The sequence below is a fragment of the Microtus ochrogaster genome, unplaced genomic scaffold, assembly GCF_000317375.1.
Source record: "Microtus ochrogaster isolate Prairie Vole_2 unplaced genomic scaffold, MicOch1.0 UNK27, whole genome shotgun sequence".
NCBI lineage: Eukaryota > Metazoa > Chordata > Mammalia > Rodentia > Cricetidae > Microtus > Microtus ochrogaster.
In genome coordinates, this window is record NW_004949125.1 from 3,961,720 (window position 1) to 3,979,810 (window position 18,091).

The following is an 18,091-nucleotide window of genomic DNA, read 5'->3' on the forward strand; positions in this document are numbered from 1 at the left end:
CCAGATATCCTCCCATCAGAGCTGGGGTTGCAGGCATAATGGGAAACCTGGCTTGTAACGTGGGTGCAGGAATCTAAAGTCTGATCGTCATGATGAGAAGCAGGTGCTCTCAACCTCTGAGCTCCCTCTCAAGCCCCAGGCCTTGTTTTCTGAGACAGGCACTCACTGGCCTTGAGTTTGTCAACCCAGCTAGTCTGGCTGGCCAATGAGCCTGGGAATACAGGTTCCTACCCTGTGCCTGGCTTTTAACATGTGTCCTAGGTAACACTCAGGTCATCATGGCAGGCTCTTTACTGATGAGCCATCTCCCAGCCCAGGAAACTGTTCTAATCCTCAAAGGATTTGATGTCTCCAGTTTAGGGAGCTCAGTTGCTTGCCCAAATTATACAGGAGACCCCTAGCCTAGAGCATTCTTGATGAGAACCCATTGTACGTCAATCCCGGATCTTCCCCTCCACCTTACCTGCCTCAACGTCTAAATTTGGTTGAAATGTCCTTGGACCCTTTCTGTCCCTCAATCAAGAAATCTGGAAAGATCGGGGCATAGCTCAGTGGGTAGAGTGCTTGCCCAGGGTGCCAAGGCCCTGGATTTAATGCCCACAGAGAAAGGGGCATTATGTACATTTGAATATGTGTATGTGTGACTTAGAAAAGATTGTAAATGTGTTTGTGCATGTATGTGTGTGCATATGGGTGCAGTTGTACGTGGGGATGCAAGCACACAGTGGTCGGATGTTAACCTTGTGTTGTGTTGTTCCTTGGGATTGCTCTTGTGTTTTCTGACGAGGTCTCTTACTAGCCTGGATCTTTTCTCATAGGTTAGGCTGGCTGGGATCTGCCTGTCTCCACCTCCCCAGTGCTGGTAGTTCAAGCCTTGGCTTCCATGCCTGGCCTTTTCATGTGTATCCTGGGGTCAAAGGCAGGTCGGCATGCCTGGAGGGCAAGCGTTTCACCTCTGGAGCCATCTCCCACCTGACAGCAAAAAGACACTTCTGTGTGTCATGTAGAAGCCAATATGCTTAATTTATAAAATACCTGGAAATATTTGCCCAGTACAATTGCAAAGCTCACACCACGCTTATCATAAAACCCCGAAGTGTTTATCTAAGATAAACATTTAGCTGCTAGTCAGCAAATATTTGGTAATGTCCTTCCCCAAGCCAGGCACTTGTCATTGGTTCCAGCACTGGCTTTTGACGTTAGGCTTCCTCCTTCTCCTTTTTTTTTCTCCTTTGGTCACAGTCCCAGCCATGTGAGGTACCCAGTTCCTGTATGTGCCAAGAAGCCCACGTGATAGGTTATCAGCGCTTCTCAAGAGCATGCAAGGAAAGAGCATGATCTTTGTTTCGGCTTCCTCTGCTACATTTGAGGACAGTCACAGTGACTGTCAAGGTCTGGAGGATGACAACCCCAACCCCCAGGCAGGGGCCAGCACATCCTCTGTCTGCACAGATCCCCTCTTGCTGCCCTTCCTAGAAAACATTTATATGCACTGCTCAAAATCCAAGTTGCATTTATTTATTTATTTATTTTGGTTTTTTTGAGACAGGGTTTCTCTGTGGTTTTGGAGCCTGTCCTGGAACTAGCTCTTGTAGACCAGGCTGGCCTCGAACTCACAGAGATCCACCTGCCTCTGCCTCCCGAGTGCTGGGATTAAAGGCGTGCACCACCACTGCCTGGATGCATTTATTTTTTTTTAAAATAGAAATGTCAATACTAAAAAAATAAATTTATGTGTGATAGGTAATGTAAGTGGATAAAGAATAGAATTAAAGTTATGAGAAAAATGTACATAGGACTCACGGATGGCAGGCTGTCATGTAGCCCAGGCTGGCTGCCGATCCACTAGGTAGCAGGCTACTCGGGAGAGGATGACCTGACCTTCTCCTCTGCCTGCCACTACTTCCTGAGTGCTGGCATTATGGCTGCATGCCGCCACACACAGGTGCTGAGGATAGCTTTATCAAATCTAGGCAGGCACTATGCCAACTCAGTGACATCTCTAGCCTCTGACAAGGCCACACCTCCTAATTCTTCCCAAACAGTTCTTCCCACTGGGGACCACGTATTTAAACTTATGCACCTATGGGGGGCATTTTCCACAATGCCTCAGTATGAGGCTTCCTGGGAAATTCCAATTCCTTAAGGTTTCACCAGCATGATGGCCGGGAAGGAGGGGCACAGGTGTCTTGGGAACATTTCCCCGTCTGCCTGGATGGCTACATTACTGCCTCATGTGGTTCCACGATCACACTGTAATTCTTCCCCTTGCCCACTCAGACTCCTATTCTGGGGCATCCCATAACCGTCTGCTTCTTACACTTCCCCCTCTGGTCTCAGACTCAGCTTCTGGCTTTGCTCCCAACTTCATGGAGGACTTAGCCCCACTCAGGAGAGTGCTCATGCTGGGGATACAGTTCAGGGTAGAGTGCTTACCTAGCACCCAGTAGGAGGGAGGGGGGGAGCAAGGGAAGAAAGGGGCTGGGATAAGAGGGAAGGGTAAGGGAGGGAGTGATATCTGTCCTAGCCCTTAGCATTCCCTTCTGTGGTAGACCAGTCCACCCTACAGGGGACTGTCCCTGCTGTGTACAGGACTCTGTCCCCTTACCCATCAGTCCTCTCTCTGCCCCACCGAATCCTATCACTTTATAAGTGATTTGTGCTTGCCCACATCAAACAAGTGAGCAAGCCTAAACTCTTCCTTCCATCTCTACATAGCCAATGGTTTCACTTTCTTTTTCCTTTCTTTCTCCGCCCCCCACCACCCAGGGTTTCTCTGTAGCTTTGGGGCCTGTCCTGGCACTAGCTCTTGTAGACCAGGCTGGCCTCAAACTCACAGAGATCCGTCTGCCTCTGCCTCCCGAGTGCTGGGATTAAAGGCGTGCACTACCACTGCCCGATGGTTTCATTTTCTTATTTTGAGTGTGTGTGTGTGTGTGTGTGTGTGTGTGTATGTGTGTCTGCATGTTTGCACTTACACAAGTGTCAGTGTGGAGAACAGAGGTTGAAGTCTGGTGTCTTCCTTGGTTGTTCTCCATCTCTCTTTCTCTTTTTTTCTTCTAGACAGGGTCTCTCTGTGTAGTCCGAGCTGTCCTGGAGCTTGCTCTGTAGACCAGGCTAGCCTTGAACTCAGAGATCCTTGTTGTAATAGGAGTGGCAGGGCTGCGTCCCCAGCACCCCGGCTGCCTGCTAGCTTATGCCCCGACACTGTATTCTTTTAAACACTGCTTGGCCCATTATATCTAGCCTCTTCTCGGCTAACTCTCACACCTGGACTAGCCCATTTCTAATAAGGTGTGTAGCACCCCAAGGTGCGCTTACCAGGAAGATTCTAGCCTACGTCCATCTTGGGTTGCAGCTTCATTGTGAGTGCCTCAGAGAGCAGAGCTATCACGTCTGCACGGGAGAGGGGGAGCATGACCTCTGAGCTCACTTCCTCTTTCTCCCAGCATTCTGTTCTATTTACTCCACCCACCTATGTTTTAACCTATGAGAGCCAAGCAGTTTCTTTATTATAATTAACCAATGACCTTCCTCCATCAGATCCTCCTGCCTCTGCCTCCTGACTGCTGGGATTAAAGGTGTGCATCACCACTACCCAGCTCCATCTATTTTTTTAAGACACAGTCTCTAGTTTAACCTGGGTCTCATCCATTTAGCCAGGCTGGCTGGCCAGTGAGCTCCAGGAATTCCCCGCCTGCCCACCCCCACCCTGCTCCATTTCTGCCTCTCGAGTGCTGGGATCGCAGGTGCACACCACATTTTCTGGCTGTTGTGTGGGTGTGAGGATGCAGACTCAAACCCTCCCTTTACTGGCGGATTCAGCAGCACCTCCTCCTTTATCTGTTTATTTATATGTTATTTATTTTGATAACAAGGTCTCGCGTAGCCCAGGTTATCCTCAAACTTTCTGTGTCGCTAAGGATGGTCTTGAACTCTTGCTTCTCATGCCCAGACCTCCCACATGCTGGGATCAGAGGTTTGATGTGGCACAGTACATGGCTACTCTCTCTAGTCTGTCTTTGGTCAAAGTCCCCTTCTGAACTAGCCACTCCATCACTGGAGGACAGCTGCAAGCCACTCCCCCATTCTCACTGCCTCCCCATCTCCTTGAGCCTGTTCATTCCCTTGGCATCACTTCTTAGTAACTCCATCCGCAGGTCGTTACATCGTCAGCGCCAAAAGCAGGTGACGGTCTCATTTCATGCTGGATACACCAATGCTATGCTATGTGTATGCATCCGAGTGACTCTGACTATGAAATGTTCCAGACGTTTCAGCAAGGATGATATTAAACCAGGTGTGGTGTTGTGTGCCTGTAATCCCAGCACTGGGGCAGTGGAGACAGGAAGATAGGGAGGTCAAGGTCATCCTTTGTTACTAGGTGAGTTCGGGTCAGCCTGGGCTACAGAAGACCCTGTCTCCAAACTACTACTCCCATCACACACACACATACACACACACACACACACACACACACACACACACACACACACACACACACACACACACACACACACACACACACACACACACACACACACACACACACACACACACACGACTGGCTGGAGAGATGGAGAGATGACCCAGTGGTTAAGAGCACTGGCTGCTCTTGCAGAGGACTTGGGTCCAGTTCCTAGTCCAGCAACCATATGGTGGCTCACCACCATCTATAATTCCAGTTCCAGGGGACCTAACACTCTTTTGGCCTTTACAGGCACCAGCTACACATACAGAACACAGACACACAGGACACAGGCACACATGCAAGGGAAATACTCATACATAAATCTATAAATACATAAATCTAGACCAAAACAAACCGAAACGCCATAAAAGGAGGGGGCTGTTCCCAGTGCCTGCTCAAACAAAAGCCTCTCCCAACTTTTCTTAGGTGTCTCTTAGGGAATGGCTGGGCTCAAGTTCACAGATGCAGGAAACAGGATCTGTCTGGCTCTCCCCCGAGCACAGCTCCCTGCCGTGCACAGCCGGGTGCCAGCACCTATCTCCCACCAGCTAGTCACACTCCTGAGCATCCTGCCGCCAGTTTGGTGGCTTTCCTAGGCAGTTGCCCAGTCTTTTTGTTTCAGGTGGGGTTTTGTTGGCCTGGAACTCATCTAGATCCTCCTGCCTCAGCCTCCTGAGCTCCGGGATTACAGGTGCGTGCTGCCACTCCTGGAAAGGTCAGAGTTTTAATAGGAATCTTTGATTTTCCTTTCTTCTCAATTTCCCTGACCTTTGTTGCTGCCTGCCATTTTTTTCACCCATCCATTACCAGGCTTGACTCAACTCAGCTTCAGAGACTGGGTGACTTCAGGACGGCGATGGCTGTAGACCCTGGTTGCTCATCTTCCGATATGCAAAACTGATGCTCATCACTGTTTAAACCCATGTAATTGTCTTGAAAACAAAACAAACAACAACTAAACAAACCCGTGCTGTCCTGCGGTCAGTCAGACCCTTCAAGGTGCTTTCTCCACTCTAGTGTCTTCATCCACTTCCCTTTTGTCTCTTGGGGACCCTTTCAGGCCACCCCAAGGGACTCAGAGGCATAGCAGGAACTGCCTGCTGTTCACATTTTGGGATTGTAACTTGTGCTTCCTGGAAAGCTCTTGCCCCTGCCTGGGAGGTTCTTGCTCTGGTTCCTAGGGTCACTCCCATGGCTTCTATGCTAGACACTGAGCCCCAGAGTCCTAGGACTCCCCGGTTCATTGCTGCCTGTGGTTGTTCCTATCTCTTCGCTCCTGCAGTTTTTATTTTACTCTCTGACCTGACGCTGTTTTGTGTCCCCATTCTGCATCATCTTTGTCCCCTCAGGCATGAATGTGGCCCCTAGCACGTGCACATTCGTGAGCGGCTGTATGAGGGTTCTGTTGATGAGTGACGTTCTTCAAGGCTAACTGGGAAATCCCACCCCCCCAACTCCAGCATTCATGGGATGGAACCCTTACGTAGAAGCGTTCCTAGGGAACCAGAGGCTGTGGTTTTCTCTGGGGTTTGATCAGCAAACACGGGCCTGCGAGAAAAGGAAATTAACTTTTAAATTGATGTCTACCAATGTATATGGTGTCTGATAGGAAAGCTTTCCAAAGGCAGGGACAGTAAATAAGGAGCATCTCATGCTGACCAGATAGCTCAGTGGGTAAAAGGCATTTGCTAAGCAAGCCTGGAGGCCTGAATTTAGTCCCCGGAACCTACATAAAAGTAAAAAGAAAGAAGTGTCCACAGCTAGTGGACTTTGACTGACATACATATAACCATGGGGCATGCACCCTCCAGTCATTCACACAGCAATAGAGAATACAGATTTTTTTTTTAAATGAAGCAAAGTCACCATCCGGGAGGTCACAGTGGAGCAGCCTGGGATGAACCCACTTCTCATGGCGATAGGGTTGGCGCTGCATCCCAGGATCCTCTGGAGAGGGGTTACACTGCTTAAGCCTTTGGTCTCTAACCACCACCTCCCTCACTCAAGCATCAGCCCTGCTTCTTCCAAAGCTCTTAGCCATGCTGACTGTTGTCAAGACACAGTCTCCAGTAGCTTAGGCTGGCTCCGAGCTTGCTGTTTGGCAGGGGTGGACTTGGAAGTTTTGACCCTCCAGCCTCCACCTCTAGAGTGAGGGGACCAGAGGCTTGACCTATCTTGCCTGGTTAATGCCATGTTGGGGGTGGATCCCAGGGCTTCATGTGTGCTAGGTGAGCACTCTACCAACTGAATGGTACATCCAGCCTTATTGGTGTCTTTGGAGACAGACAGACAGACAGATGGCTCTGAACTCCCAATTCTCCACCAGACAGACAGACAGACAGACACACACACACACACAACTTCATTATTTTTGGGGGGTGGGTTGAGACAGGGTTTCTCTGTAGCTTTTGAAGCCTGTCCTGGAACTAGCTCTTGTAGACCAGGCTGGCCTCGAACTCACAGAGATCCGCCTGCCTCTGCCTCCCGAGTGCTGGGATTAAAGGTGTGCACCACCACCGCCTGGCTCCCATCTTCATTCTTGTCTTTGATGTTCTCTGTATGTCTGTCTGTTTGTCTCTCTCTCTCTCTCTGCCTTCTTCAAGACAGAGTTTCTCTGTGTATCCCTGGTTGTTCTGAAACTCACTTTGTAGACCAGGCTGGCCTCAAACTCACAAAGATCCGCCTGCTTCTGCCTCCCGAGTAATGGGATTAAAGGCTTGTGCCACCACCGCCCAACCTTGATGTCCTCTGTTTATTGGTCAAGGGATTGGCCGGCCTCTCAGTTCTCATGAGATGTTGGGCGAAATGACCCATACAGAACAGGGAGGGAAATGGGAATGGGCTCGGAAGAACTCAACATGTTATAAGGGGATGCGAGTTTCTTCTGAGTTCCCCAGATGTGGATCCTGTGTGCACACAGCACCCGGAACAGGCCTGGCAAGATGTTCTCAGTGGTCCAAGAGTGGCAAGACTGTTACAGGGGGAACCAGCCGCTCTCTGAGGCCTGCTCCAGGGGAAGGACTCCTTACTGGTGCCATAACTGGGTCAAAGCCATGGCTAGGGATGTCAGAGGCCCTAAGCGAAGAAGCTCCCTCTGTTAACATTTGCTAACATAAAAGTAATTAAAGTGAGCCAGGCGGTGGTGGCGCACGCCTTTAGTCCCAGCACTCTGGAGGCAGAGGCGGGTGGATCTCTGTGAGTTCGAGGCCGACCTGGTCTACAAGAGCTAGTTCTAGGACAAGCTACAGAGAAACCCTGTCTCGAAAAGAAAAAGAAATTAAAGTGTAGCAGCACAGGTTTCTAATCCCATTCTGGGCAGATTACAGCAAGACCCTGGAAACACACAGCAAATGGGAAGGGTTCTAAATGTTCCAATATTCCTTTTTGGTTTGGTTGGCTTTGAAGCCGTGGTCTCCTTGACACGTGGTCTCCTGTAGTTCAGGCTGGCCTTGAACTTGCGTGTAGTAGAGGGCGTCACTGAATTTCTGGTCCTCTTGCGTCACCTCCCAGGTTTTGGGATTACAAGCACGCACCACGCACCTGGTTTAATGCGGCCTCCTGTAGCTCAGGCTGGCCTTGAACTTGCGTGTAGTAGAGGGCGGCACTGACCTTCTGGTCCTCTTGCATCATCTCCCAGGTGCTGGGATTACAAGCATGCACCACGGCACCTGGTTTATGTAGTGCTGGAAATGGAACCCACGGCTTCATTCATGCTAGGCAAGCACTCTGTCAACTAAGGTATAGGCACAGCTCCCAATCTTCCTAACTAACCAACCAACCAAGTACCATGTTCGGGAATACTTCAGCTAGAGGTGTGACAACGTCCATGTAGAGAGACTGCACCTGAGCACGGACCTGCGTCAGGGCACTGTCCTCTTGTAGGGAGCCACGTTTCCACTTAAACCCAACAGGTACCTGGGCAGGCTGCCAAAAAAGATTAGAGAACTTGAAAGGACGCACGGCAGGTGCATAGCTTAGGGTGCTTCCAAGCGGGGCAGTTATTTCGAGTTAGTGGCCACAGCCCCTGAAAATGACTTAATTAATCAAAATGGGAGAGGAATAACACTCTGCGATTGAGTAGGTTTTAGTGGGCGTGTACTCAGGTGAGCTCCCACCTCCATCCGAGAGTGTGTTGGCACGGTAGCTACACTGCAAGGGCGTGACTTGGGTGGGGCTCACCTGGCCCCTCCCCGTGGGTGGTGACCCCGGCGCTGGGTCGGGGAAGGGGGCGGGGAGGAGAATTTGAGGGTTTAAAATGGTGCTCAGGAACCGGCAAGGTTGCCCAGACTTTGGGAGACAGAGGCCTGAGCTACATAGTAGTGAGGTCGGGACCAGCCTGGGATGCATGAGCCCACGTCCAAAGGGGGGCGGGGGAAACGGAGGGGGGCGGCAGCGGCGAAGTGACCCAGTGGGTGAAGGACAGTGTGCCTGCCGCTGAACCTGACAGCTTATCTATCCCAGGACCCATACGGTGGAAAGCTATGGAAAGCAGGCACCCACTCTCGAAAGTTATTCTCTGACTTCCAAATGCGTGCTCGCTCTTATAAACACGCACACACACACACACTCAAATAAATGTGACCAATTTTTTTTAAAACAAACATTTAAAAATGATCAGGATCTTATTGGGTATCCAGCCGTGGCAGGGTGTCAGAACTGCTCTGGAAGCCTAAGATTCTACGAGATGGGCGGGACCGAACGAGGACACCACCCCAGCACCCGCCGCCGCGCAAGGCGTCTTTAAGACGCCCTCCCCCAAACCCCGCCCACCCCGCCCACGTGACCCCGGTCTTGTGACCGGCAGGAGGGCGGGGAACCCTTGGCGCGCCCGCCCCGCCCGGCGCGCGCCTCACTGGGCCGAACTGCTCGGGACACTGCCGTCGCTGCTCCCGCCGCCATCCCCGCCGGGCCGAAGGAAGCGAGCCGGGCCGGAGCTGGCGGGCGCGCGGCCCCGGGGGCCGCCATGGACCACAAGCCCCTGTTGCAGGAGCGCCCGCCCGCCTACAACCTGGAGGCCGGCCAGGGCGACTACGCGTGCGGCCCGCACGGTTACGGGGCCATCCCCACCGCGCCCCCGCCGCCGCCCTACCCCTACCTCGTCACAGGTGGGCCCGCGGCTCGGCGGGGTCCCCGAGCGGCCTGCTGGCTGAGCGGCGCGCTGTCCCGGCTCGGGCCTGCAGGGGCAGCTGCTGCCCGGAGCACCCTGCCCGGCCAGGCCCTGCCCGGGTGGCCGTGAACTTTGTGTCGGAGGGTTTGCGCTTGGCTTCTAGAGCCCACCCGCAGGCGCGCTCGGCCCTGCTGGAGGCGGGGAGGACGGGGGCTTAGGGGGAGGGAGGAGGAGGGCCGAGAACGCCCGGTGCTCATCTGCGCTCCGCTCCCACAGGGATCCCCACCAGCCACCCCCGGGTCTATAACATCCACAGTCGAACGGTCACCCGGTATCCTGCCAACTCCATCGTGGTGGTCGGAGGCTGCCCGGTCTGCAGGTAAGTCCTTAAGCCTGGGGGTGGCGGACAACGCACGTGCCGGGATCTTGCAAAAGGCCAGCGGGGGTGGGATGGGGTGGGGTCACAGCCGGGATCCCGTCTGCGAGGGAGTCCCACAGGCGAGGGACTGTCGTGGGAGAAGGTGGGATCACACACCCCTGGCTCTGAATTTACTTTATGCGGCAAAAGAATGGGTTCCCTTTTCCTGTGGGGAGTTGAGTGCATTTGGGAGGCATGGCACCCCGAGTGCGTGGGACGCAGGAATGTTAACAATGGAGGCTGATGGTCTTTCCTCTCCGGTTCTGGGATCCGCAGCGAATCAAGGTTTATTTTGGTTTTTCCTCCAGTTTCCGCTAGTGTACTGTTACAGTTGAATCCTATTAAGGAGGTGTTGGGACTTGAGTCCGCCGGCCAGTATGCCTAAGGACTTGGGGGAGCCAAGTAGCCAGGCTGAGAGGGTGCAGAATGCAGACCAGGACTTAACAACTCCGGGCCACCAGCTGGCCCAGGAGGAAACCCGGTGCTTCTTTGTTCCGGCCTGGAGTGTGTTTTTGGTTTTCCATATCCCCACACCGGAGCGGGCAGAAACTTTGTGAGTGAGGACTTTATGTAAGGCGAGAGATGCAGCCAGGCTCGTTGGAGGCCGGCATTGAGGAGTCGGCTTCCAAGTAAGACTTGGCCTCTCCCTCAGATGCGCAGGGCAGGGCTTCAGCCTTTGTCTGGGAGGAGGAAGTTCAAGTCTGCGAGACGGGATTAAGAAACCCTTGTTTGGACTTAGACATCATTTCAAAAGTGTGTTTCAGAGGCGGAGAGTGGAGCCATGGGGAAGTTAATGATTTTAGAAACTCGAGAGTGGCTTCACAGATGACTGAGGGTGGAAGACACAGGACCGACCCTCCGAGCTGATCATGTGCCTGGGGAAGGAGAGGGCAGGCTGGTTAGAGTCCTCATTCGGGGACCCAAGTGCAGACTCAAGGTGGGGCATCTGTCTGGCACTGTCGATGGGGTCATTATCCAGGCTGACTTCTGGCTTTTGGAGCTGGTGGAGAGAGGGGCAACGGGGTAGGAATCAGTTGCTCCCTCCAACTGTACGTGGACACCCTGATAGTTTAGTCTTGCTGGCTGCCTGCAGAGGGCAGTTCTCTGCAAGAGTTCCTCCTTCCGGCTTGAGGCACACCAGGTAGACAAGAGGAATCATGGATTGGGAGATGCTCCTGGTTTGTTGAGCAAGGGAATCAATATGGGATCCCCTGTGCAGAGAGCCATTGGGAATAGGGGGAGTTGCACAAGGTGGGAAATGGGAAGCCTTCCTGTTGGTGTTGAGGCTAGGCCCTGGGGGTCTCAGAGCCCTAAGGATGGCAAATTCTAGATGATCGCTCAAGTTTAAGGGGATGTTAGGCTGGCTGGCTGTCCGGCAGGAGGAAGGCAATGGGAGAGGCGTGGCAGTGGAGGGGCCTCTCTAGGATTTCATGTCTGTGCTGTGTCCAGCCACCAGCTGGATGAGGAACTGGATCCAGATCCTGGCCCCTACCACATGCAGCTGTTTTTTTTCTCCCTCAGTGGACAGGGGTGTTCCCATGAGGCTCTGCTTGGCCCAGATGTCTGAGCTTGGAGAAGGGGAGTGGGGAGACCAGCAGCAGGGCAGTATGGCTGTTAGAGTCTCGGGAGCCAGGGCAATCCACAGTTCTGGGTTTGGGTAGAGAGCACTCTCTCTCTCTGGGACATGAGTTGTGGTGTTCTGCAGGCTTGTGGCTCCTACTCGTGGAGCTCTTCAGTCCTGCAGAGTATGGGACAAGGTCGGGTTGTGTCCACTGCCCTCTCAGGAAGGTCTTGGGCTCTTGTGGGTGCTTCCTTCTTTGGGAATTGGGAACGCCTGCTGTGCCTCTGGGTGGAGCATTCAGCATTAAGGAAGATGGGTTCTCTGAGGACAAGTTTGGGGGTGCCTGACCCTTAAAGCAGTGACCACTCTTGGATCGTCCCAGGTCACTTGTGTCTCGGCTGGGAGGAACAGGCTATTTATTATGTACCCCTGGAATCCCTGCAGGCTGTTCATAGTACCCTCTGCTGCTAGCCCCTGGCTCCAAGGCTGATTCCTATCATTACAAAAGCAGGCATGCAGGGAGTGGGGGCTCCCTCTCCTGAGCAGGGGACAGAGGTCAGCAGGATGGGGTGGCCGCCTTTTCCTTTGGTTTAGGGAGAGAGTGTGTGTGTTCCTGGGATCGGGACGTCCAGGCTGTAAAGGTTGAGTCTGCTCCTGCCTAGCTTGTTAGGGCTGAGAGATAGGACACATCTCATGTGACCAAGCTTTCTTTCTTCCAGATGTAGCTTGCCAGGCCCTGTCCCTTCCCTCCTTAGTGGCTTGGCAGGAATTTGTCCAAGTCACACGTCTGTGATTCCCTCTGAGTGAGACTTGGCATAAGAAGCCAGTGTCGCTTGTCACTTTGCCATCCTGTCTGAGTTGCAGTTAAGCAGCCTGACTCCATCTTCCCTTTATAGACATTTGCAATCTGGGCTGCTTCCAGCCCTCCTAGGTTTTCCTGCCCCACCTGCAGCAAACAATGTGTCTACAAAGGTCCTGGCTCTCTTGAGGCAGGCGCCTTTCCACTCCTAGGCCTGGGGTTGTCCCTAGATGCAGGCAGGTGAAGCTGATCAGTGTCCCTGGGAGCACTGGTCACAACAGGAACGGGCATGCACAGGGTGAGTGGCAGGGCTGTGAGTGCAGAGCCTGGCAGGCACAGACTCCTCGTGCATACTGGCTGAGCTGTTATTGGGTATTTAGCTTTGGAGGTGACCAGAGAGGCAGGAAGAAATTCAGGGGAGGGTGGAGTCTGGACACAGCCCTGGGTCACTGGTATGAAAGCCCCCGTGGGCTGATGTGGGTTTGGGTGTTGGAGAGAACACAAGGTGGCAGAGAATCTGGAGAAGACAGGGCAGCGGCAATCTTGGGTTTCTAATAATAGTGGGTGGCAGAAGGCCTGCCCCACCTGTGGCTGAGGCAGGAGGTCAAGAGGCTGGCCATGCCTGACAGGAGGCTGTTGTCCTGGCTGAGTCCTGGACAAGGTATAAAGTCTGAGGGAGACCCGCTTTGTCTCCCAGTCCTGTCTGGGCCCTACCAACTCTGGCAGTGTGGATGGTACAAATGTGAGTCTTGGGAGCCCGAGGGAACATGCCCTAGCCCTCTTTTCCCTGCACTGTGAACACTCGAGGCTGTGCCTGACAGTTGGGCTTTTGAGCCTGTGTCTAGGTGGCAGGATATTTTGGGGGAGGTCCTGGTGAACTGCCCACATCAGGGTGCTGCTCTCTGGAGTGGAGACTTGTCTGGTGGCTCTGTTGGGAGCTTTGACTTGAGTCAGTAGCTGGAGAAAACCTTTGCATCCCTTTCCCTGGGGATGTTGTTCTTCCGGTTCTAGGAATGTTGCAGGTGGCTCCCAGGGCTGGAGGGTGCCTCAGGGCTACTGGGTTTAGGAGTTTTACTTGAACATCCGAGGGCTGAAGCCAGACCCAGGGAACCTGACTGCACTTGGATCCCTGCCACACTTCCACAGCTGACCTCAGGTGCAGCTCTGACCTCATCAGCCTGTAAGATGGGGCCAGGTTGTACCTGTGGAGTGGGGTGAGGTGGGGTGCTGTAAGGACACAGAAGGGGTCAGGGTAGCTCTTTCTTGTTAGGTACCTGGCCCTTGGGACTCTCCAGGGTTGCATGTCTTCCTGCAGCTCAGGGCTCCCTCTCTCCTCTGTCCACTCCCCTCCTGCGGCCAACCTATCTGGCAGGTGTCAGGGTTGAGTGGCCCCTTGTTTGTGGAGGCTCCAGTTAGGGGTTAAAGAACTAAAGGCTTTCAAAGTTAGTTATTTTCCTAATTTGCTATGCTATTTCCTCCCCTTTCCATGTGACTGGTTATGGGTGGGGGAGGGGCGGTCCAGGTGCTGCCAGGAGGCCTGGCTTGGATTCTGAGCCAATTGAAAGAGTTGAAACTTGTCCTGTAGAGCTTTTTGGAGGTTGTAGAGGAGAGAAGGTGAGGCTGTTGCGGACAGGCAAGCTGGAAGGCAGCAGCTATTCTCTTGCGCAGGGTCTTCACTTAGTGCTATTGCCACCTCAGGAGCCTGTAGCGTTTTGCCGAGTATAGGTCAGCTTAGAGGCCATATTGTGTTTCTGGAGTCAGGTGTTGTCTTTTAGAACTAAAACTTTTGCCAATGTTCCGTTTGAGATCTGGGGCAGAGCTGAAGTTAAAATGTTAGTGGTTTTTTTTTTTTTTTTGGTATTTCGAGACAGGGTTTCTCTGTGGCTTTGGAGCCTGTCCTGGAACTAGCTCTGTAGACCAGGCTGGTCTCGAACTCACAGAGATCCGCCTGTCTCTGCCTCCCGAGTGCTGGGATTAAAGGCGTGCGCCACCATCACCCGGCAAAATGTTAGTGTTTTTGCAGTAAGACATGACCCTTCTCGTTAAGTGGATATAGTGAGATTATAAATAGGCTTGGCAGTGGCAGAAGCAGGTGAATCTCTGAGTTTGAGGCCAGCCTGGTCTACATGAAGAGTCAGGGCTATAGAGAGCAAACAACAAAACAGAGAATAAATTACCTCATACGTTCAGGTCAGCTGCATCCAGGTTGGGCTTGCTCCTGCTTTAGGAGAAGTTCTGCTTCCAGAGCTTTGGTCATTTGGAATTGTGGGTTGAGAGCATGGGATCTTGGGGCATGTGCTCTCTTGCTCACAGCTAAAGATAGAGGGCTGGGACAGGTCTCTCTTCCCCATCCCTCTAGTCCATTGAAGCCTGCTTAGAATTTGGGTTCAGATTGTTTTTTTTGTGGGATGAAGACATGTGAGTCTCCGGTCAGACTCTTGGTTGCTGGCAGATGTACAAAAAATCCTTAGGTGACCCCACATGGTGTGACTGAAGGAATATCCTCACTTTTCCTGGAGGCATAGCTGAGCATCCCAGAGCAAGCTGAGGGGAAGGCTCCCTAGGGAGCATGAGGTTCTCGGTAGTACCAAGTCTGGCACTCCTGACTATGGAGTCAGCAGAAGGTTGCATTGCTTCCTAGCTCTGAGTCTCTGACAGAAAGTGTGGGGCTTGCAGGGCCCCCAGGTATGTGAAGATCTGCTGTGGCTCTCTCTTGCTGGTGAAGTTATGAGCACAGTTAAAGGGTTCAGAAGATGAGAGAGGTCTTGAGTCAAGACACTGGGCCTGGCTACTTCTGGTAATTGTGCATCAGGCAGTAAGAGCCATGACGGAGTGCTCCGAGGAGTGACCTACCATCCTGGCTCCTGGCTCTACATCCGAGACACTGGCTTGTGGTCTGGATGGAGCATTAGGAGGAAGGGACAGCAGGGTTGGGGTATGCTGCCTCTAGAAGGCTTGCCCCAAAATACAGCAGTAACTTACAACTGGGACACTGATGTAGATGAGACACAGGGCAACATGAGAGCCCACCCCAACCCCTTACACCCTGGCATAATCTTAACAGTGCCCAGCCACCGGCACCTTCTGAGCTCTGCATCTCCCTTGGGAGTAACTTGGCAGGTGTGCCTGTCTCTTTTCTTGAGTATTGAAGGTCTTGAGGCCCCTGGTTTCTTTCAGAGCTCCTGGTGACCCAATTAGAAAGCAAGATTTGCTTCCTGTGACCCAATGTTCTTGTGGAATTTTCTTTCTTCTCCTTTTCCTTCTTAACCTTTTGAGACGTGTTATGTAGCTCAGGCTGGCCTCTAACTTGCTGTGTGAGGATAACCTTGGACTTCCGATCCTCCTGCCTTTACCTCCTGAGTACTGGGATTATGATATATTTTCTAACTGGATTATGCAGACCAGTGTTTCTTGGAACTTTACCTAGCGATTAGACAGTTGTAAAGGTACTAGGAAAAATAGAAGGACGGAACCCAGACAGAAATGCCCTTAAAGGATCAGGACCATATGGCCGTCTACCAGCCAGAACATGTCTAGGCCCAGGGCCATAGCCACCTGTGCCTGGGGACAGCTGCCGTCAGAGGGCAGCATAGCAGCCTGGTTACAGAGGGCCCTGCAGCAGCATTCTGGTGAAGACCTGCCCAGTCTTTGGATAGGCTAAGGAAGTGTGGTGACACGGTGACCATGTGATAGTTAGGAAGGGACACTTTTGTAAGAGTCATATGAGGGACAGACCTTGGTGGCACAGAACTTGGGAGGTGGAGGGAGGAGGTTCCGAAGTTCAAAGTCATCCTCAGTTATATAAGGAGTTTCAGAGACCCTGTTTTAATGCCCCCACCCCCAAATTACACAAAAGGTAGCTTTGCTGACATAAATGCAGACATATCCTGATTCATGCTGCCTTAGAACTGGGTTTGGTTTCCCCTGTGCTCTGGGCTAGCCCATCAGCAGCGGTATTAACTAGCTCAAAGGTATTGGAAGCTCTGGACGAGTTGGAGTGGAAAGCTCCCAGAAGTGGAGAGTAAGGTCGTTTTCCAAACCTGGCTGTCGAGAGCTCCTTAACCTGCAGAGCTTCTCAGGGTTCAGGTGCTGTGTGTGCAAAGTGCTTTGGAGCTTACTGTCCATCATAGGTTTGTTTCTGGAGGCTTTTCCTGATAGATGGGGGAGGCTGGCATGGAGTTTGCCTTGTCTTCTAAGCAGTTGAAGACAAGATTCTCAGAGTATCTGGATTTATTTGTCATGGCCCTAGGAAGCCCTCAATTTTGGGTCTCACCTGTTTGGGCTTTTGTTTAAGCTGTCACTTTCCTGCTCTCCCCATGAGTAGTGAAAGGAGTAGCCAATGTGGTCTAAAGGACAGTTTGCTGTGTCTAAAACCATGAGGAGGGATAAGAGGATGCTGGGAGGGACTCCTTGCTAACTCCTCCACCCCCCATTCCTACCCAGTGGGAACAGAGTAGTCAGGGTCAGCCAGGCAGCTTGCTGTCCCTGTGATAGCCCCGATGAACCTTGTGACCTTTTGCAGCTCCTCTATCACCCAGTGTCTCTTCAGCAGCCCCCCTCTTCGTCGTGTTATCTTGGTCTTGGCTCAATTCCTTCTCTGTCCCAGCAGTGTGCCCTGCTCATGGGCTTGTGCCTGGAGCACTGGATTGGGAGAAGCGCATGGGAGTCTGTTTAGTAGAAGTGAGACTTAGTGTTTAGAACTTTTCAGAGGAGTCTTTGGAGCTCTGCTTCTCACCTTTGGGAATGAAGAGAAGACCCTTGAGCTACCTATGGTGACAAAGACCTGGAGTCCTAATAGGCTGAGGCAGGAGGAGCCAGAGTTTCAGGCCAGTGTGGGTCACGGGGAGAAAAGGTGACATGTGACTGAGACAGCATTAGGTCACGACCTGTTTTCATGCTTGATACAGGTTTTTCATGATGTCCTTTGTTTTTCTGTTTCACATTCTGCATGTTGGAAGTAGACTTTTTTTTTTAAAGGATTAATTTATTTTTATGTGCAACTGGTATTTTTTTTTAACCTGCATGCACATCTGTGTGAAGGTGTTAGATCCACTGGAACTAGATTTATGGACAGTTGTGAACTGCCATGTGGATGCTGGGACTTGAGCCCAGGTCCTTTAGAGGAGGAGCCAGTGCTCTTAACCACTGAGCCATCACCTCAGCCCCGTAGACTTAGAGCTGACCTGAGTCTGGTCTTTACACCAACCAAATGATCACTTTGAACAGTGTCCCTTAGAGGACAGCAAAGAGACCTAAAGTATTTCAGCACTGGAGAAACACTCTGGGTCTGGGGACAGAGCACTTGGCTACTCAGGAAGCTCTGGCTGGCTTCTGTTCCCAGCACAGCAGATACTCTAGGGTAGGTTTCATTTTCGGGGTGTCTTATTTTCCAGAGGTATAGACTCATTTGCTTCACTCTTGTTTTTCTGTTGTATCATGAAGTCAGAAGTCAGAGGACAACTTCATGGAGTTGGTTCTCTCCTTCCACCTTTATGTAGGTCCCAGGGATTGAGGGGATTGGACTTGGGTCATCAGGTTTTTGTGGCAAGTGCCTTTACAGCTGAGCCATCTCACCAGCCCCAGCTCACCCCTTTTTGTAAGACTGTGACCAGTGGAAAGTTCTTGCCTGTATTTGCCTTAGGTGATACCTTTCATTGTGTTCTTTGAATTTGCCCAGAGTGCCCTCAGTAGCAGTGGCAGTTTATACTGGCTCCAGCCAGTTCTGAGCAGTCCAG

At 52.1% G+C, this 18,091-nt stretch overlaps 1 protein-coding gene across 2 annotated transcripts in view; it reads left to right on the forward strand.

Annotated features, from left to right (window-relative positions):
- Bri3 (brain protein I3) overlaps window positions 1-18,091 on the forward strand; it is a 20,466-nt gene that overhangs the window by 1,777 nt on the left and 598 nt on the right. The window contains exons 1-2 of one of the 2 annotated variants that reach the window (XM_005368044.2): window positions 9,290-9,576; window positions 9,855-9,957. In XM_005368044.2, coding sequence (XP_005368101.1) covers window positions 9,435-9,576; window positions 9,855-9,957 — 245 coding nt within the window. In that variant the 5' untranslated portion in view covers window positions 9,290-9,434. Of the gene's footprint in view, window positions 1-9,289; window positions 9,577-9,854; window positions 9,958-18,091 lie in introns of those variants that run through there. The other variant, XM_005368045.2, reaches the window with a different exon arrangement.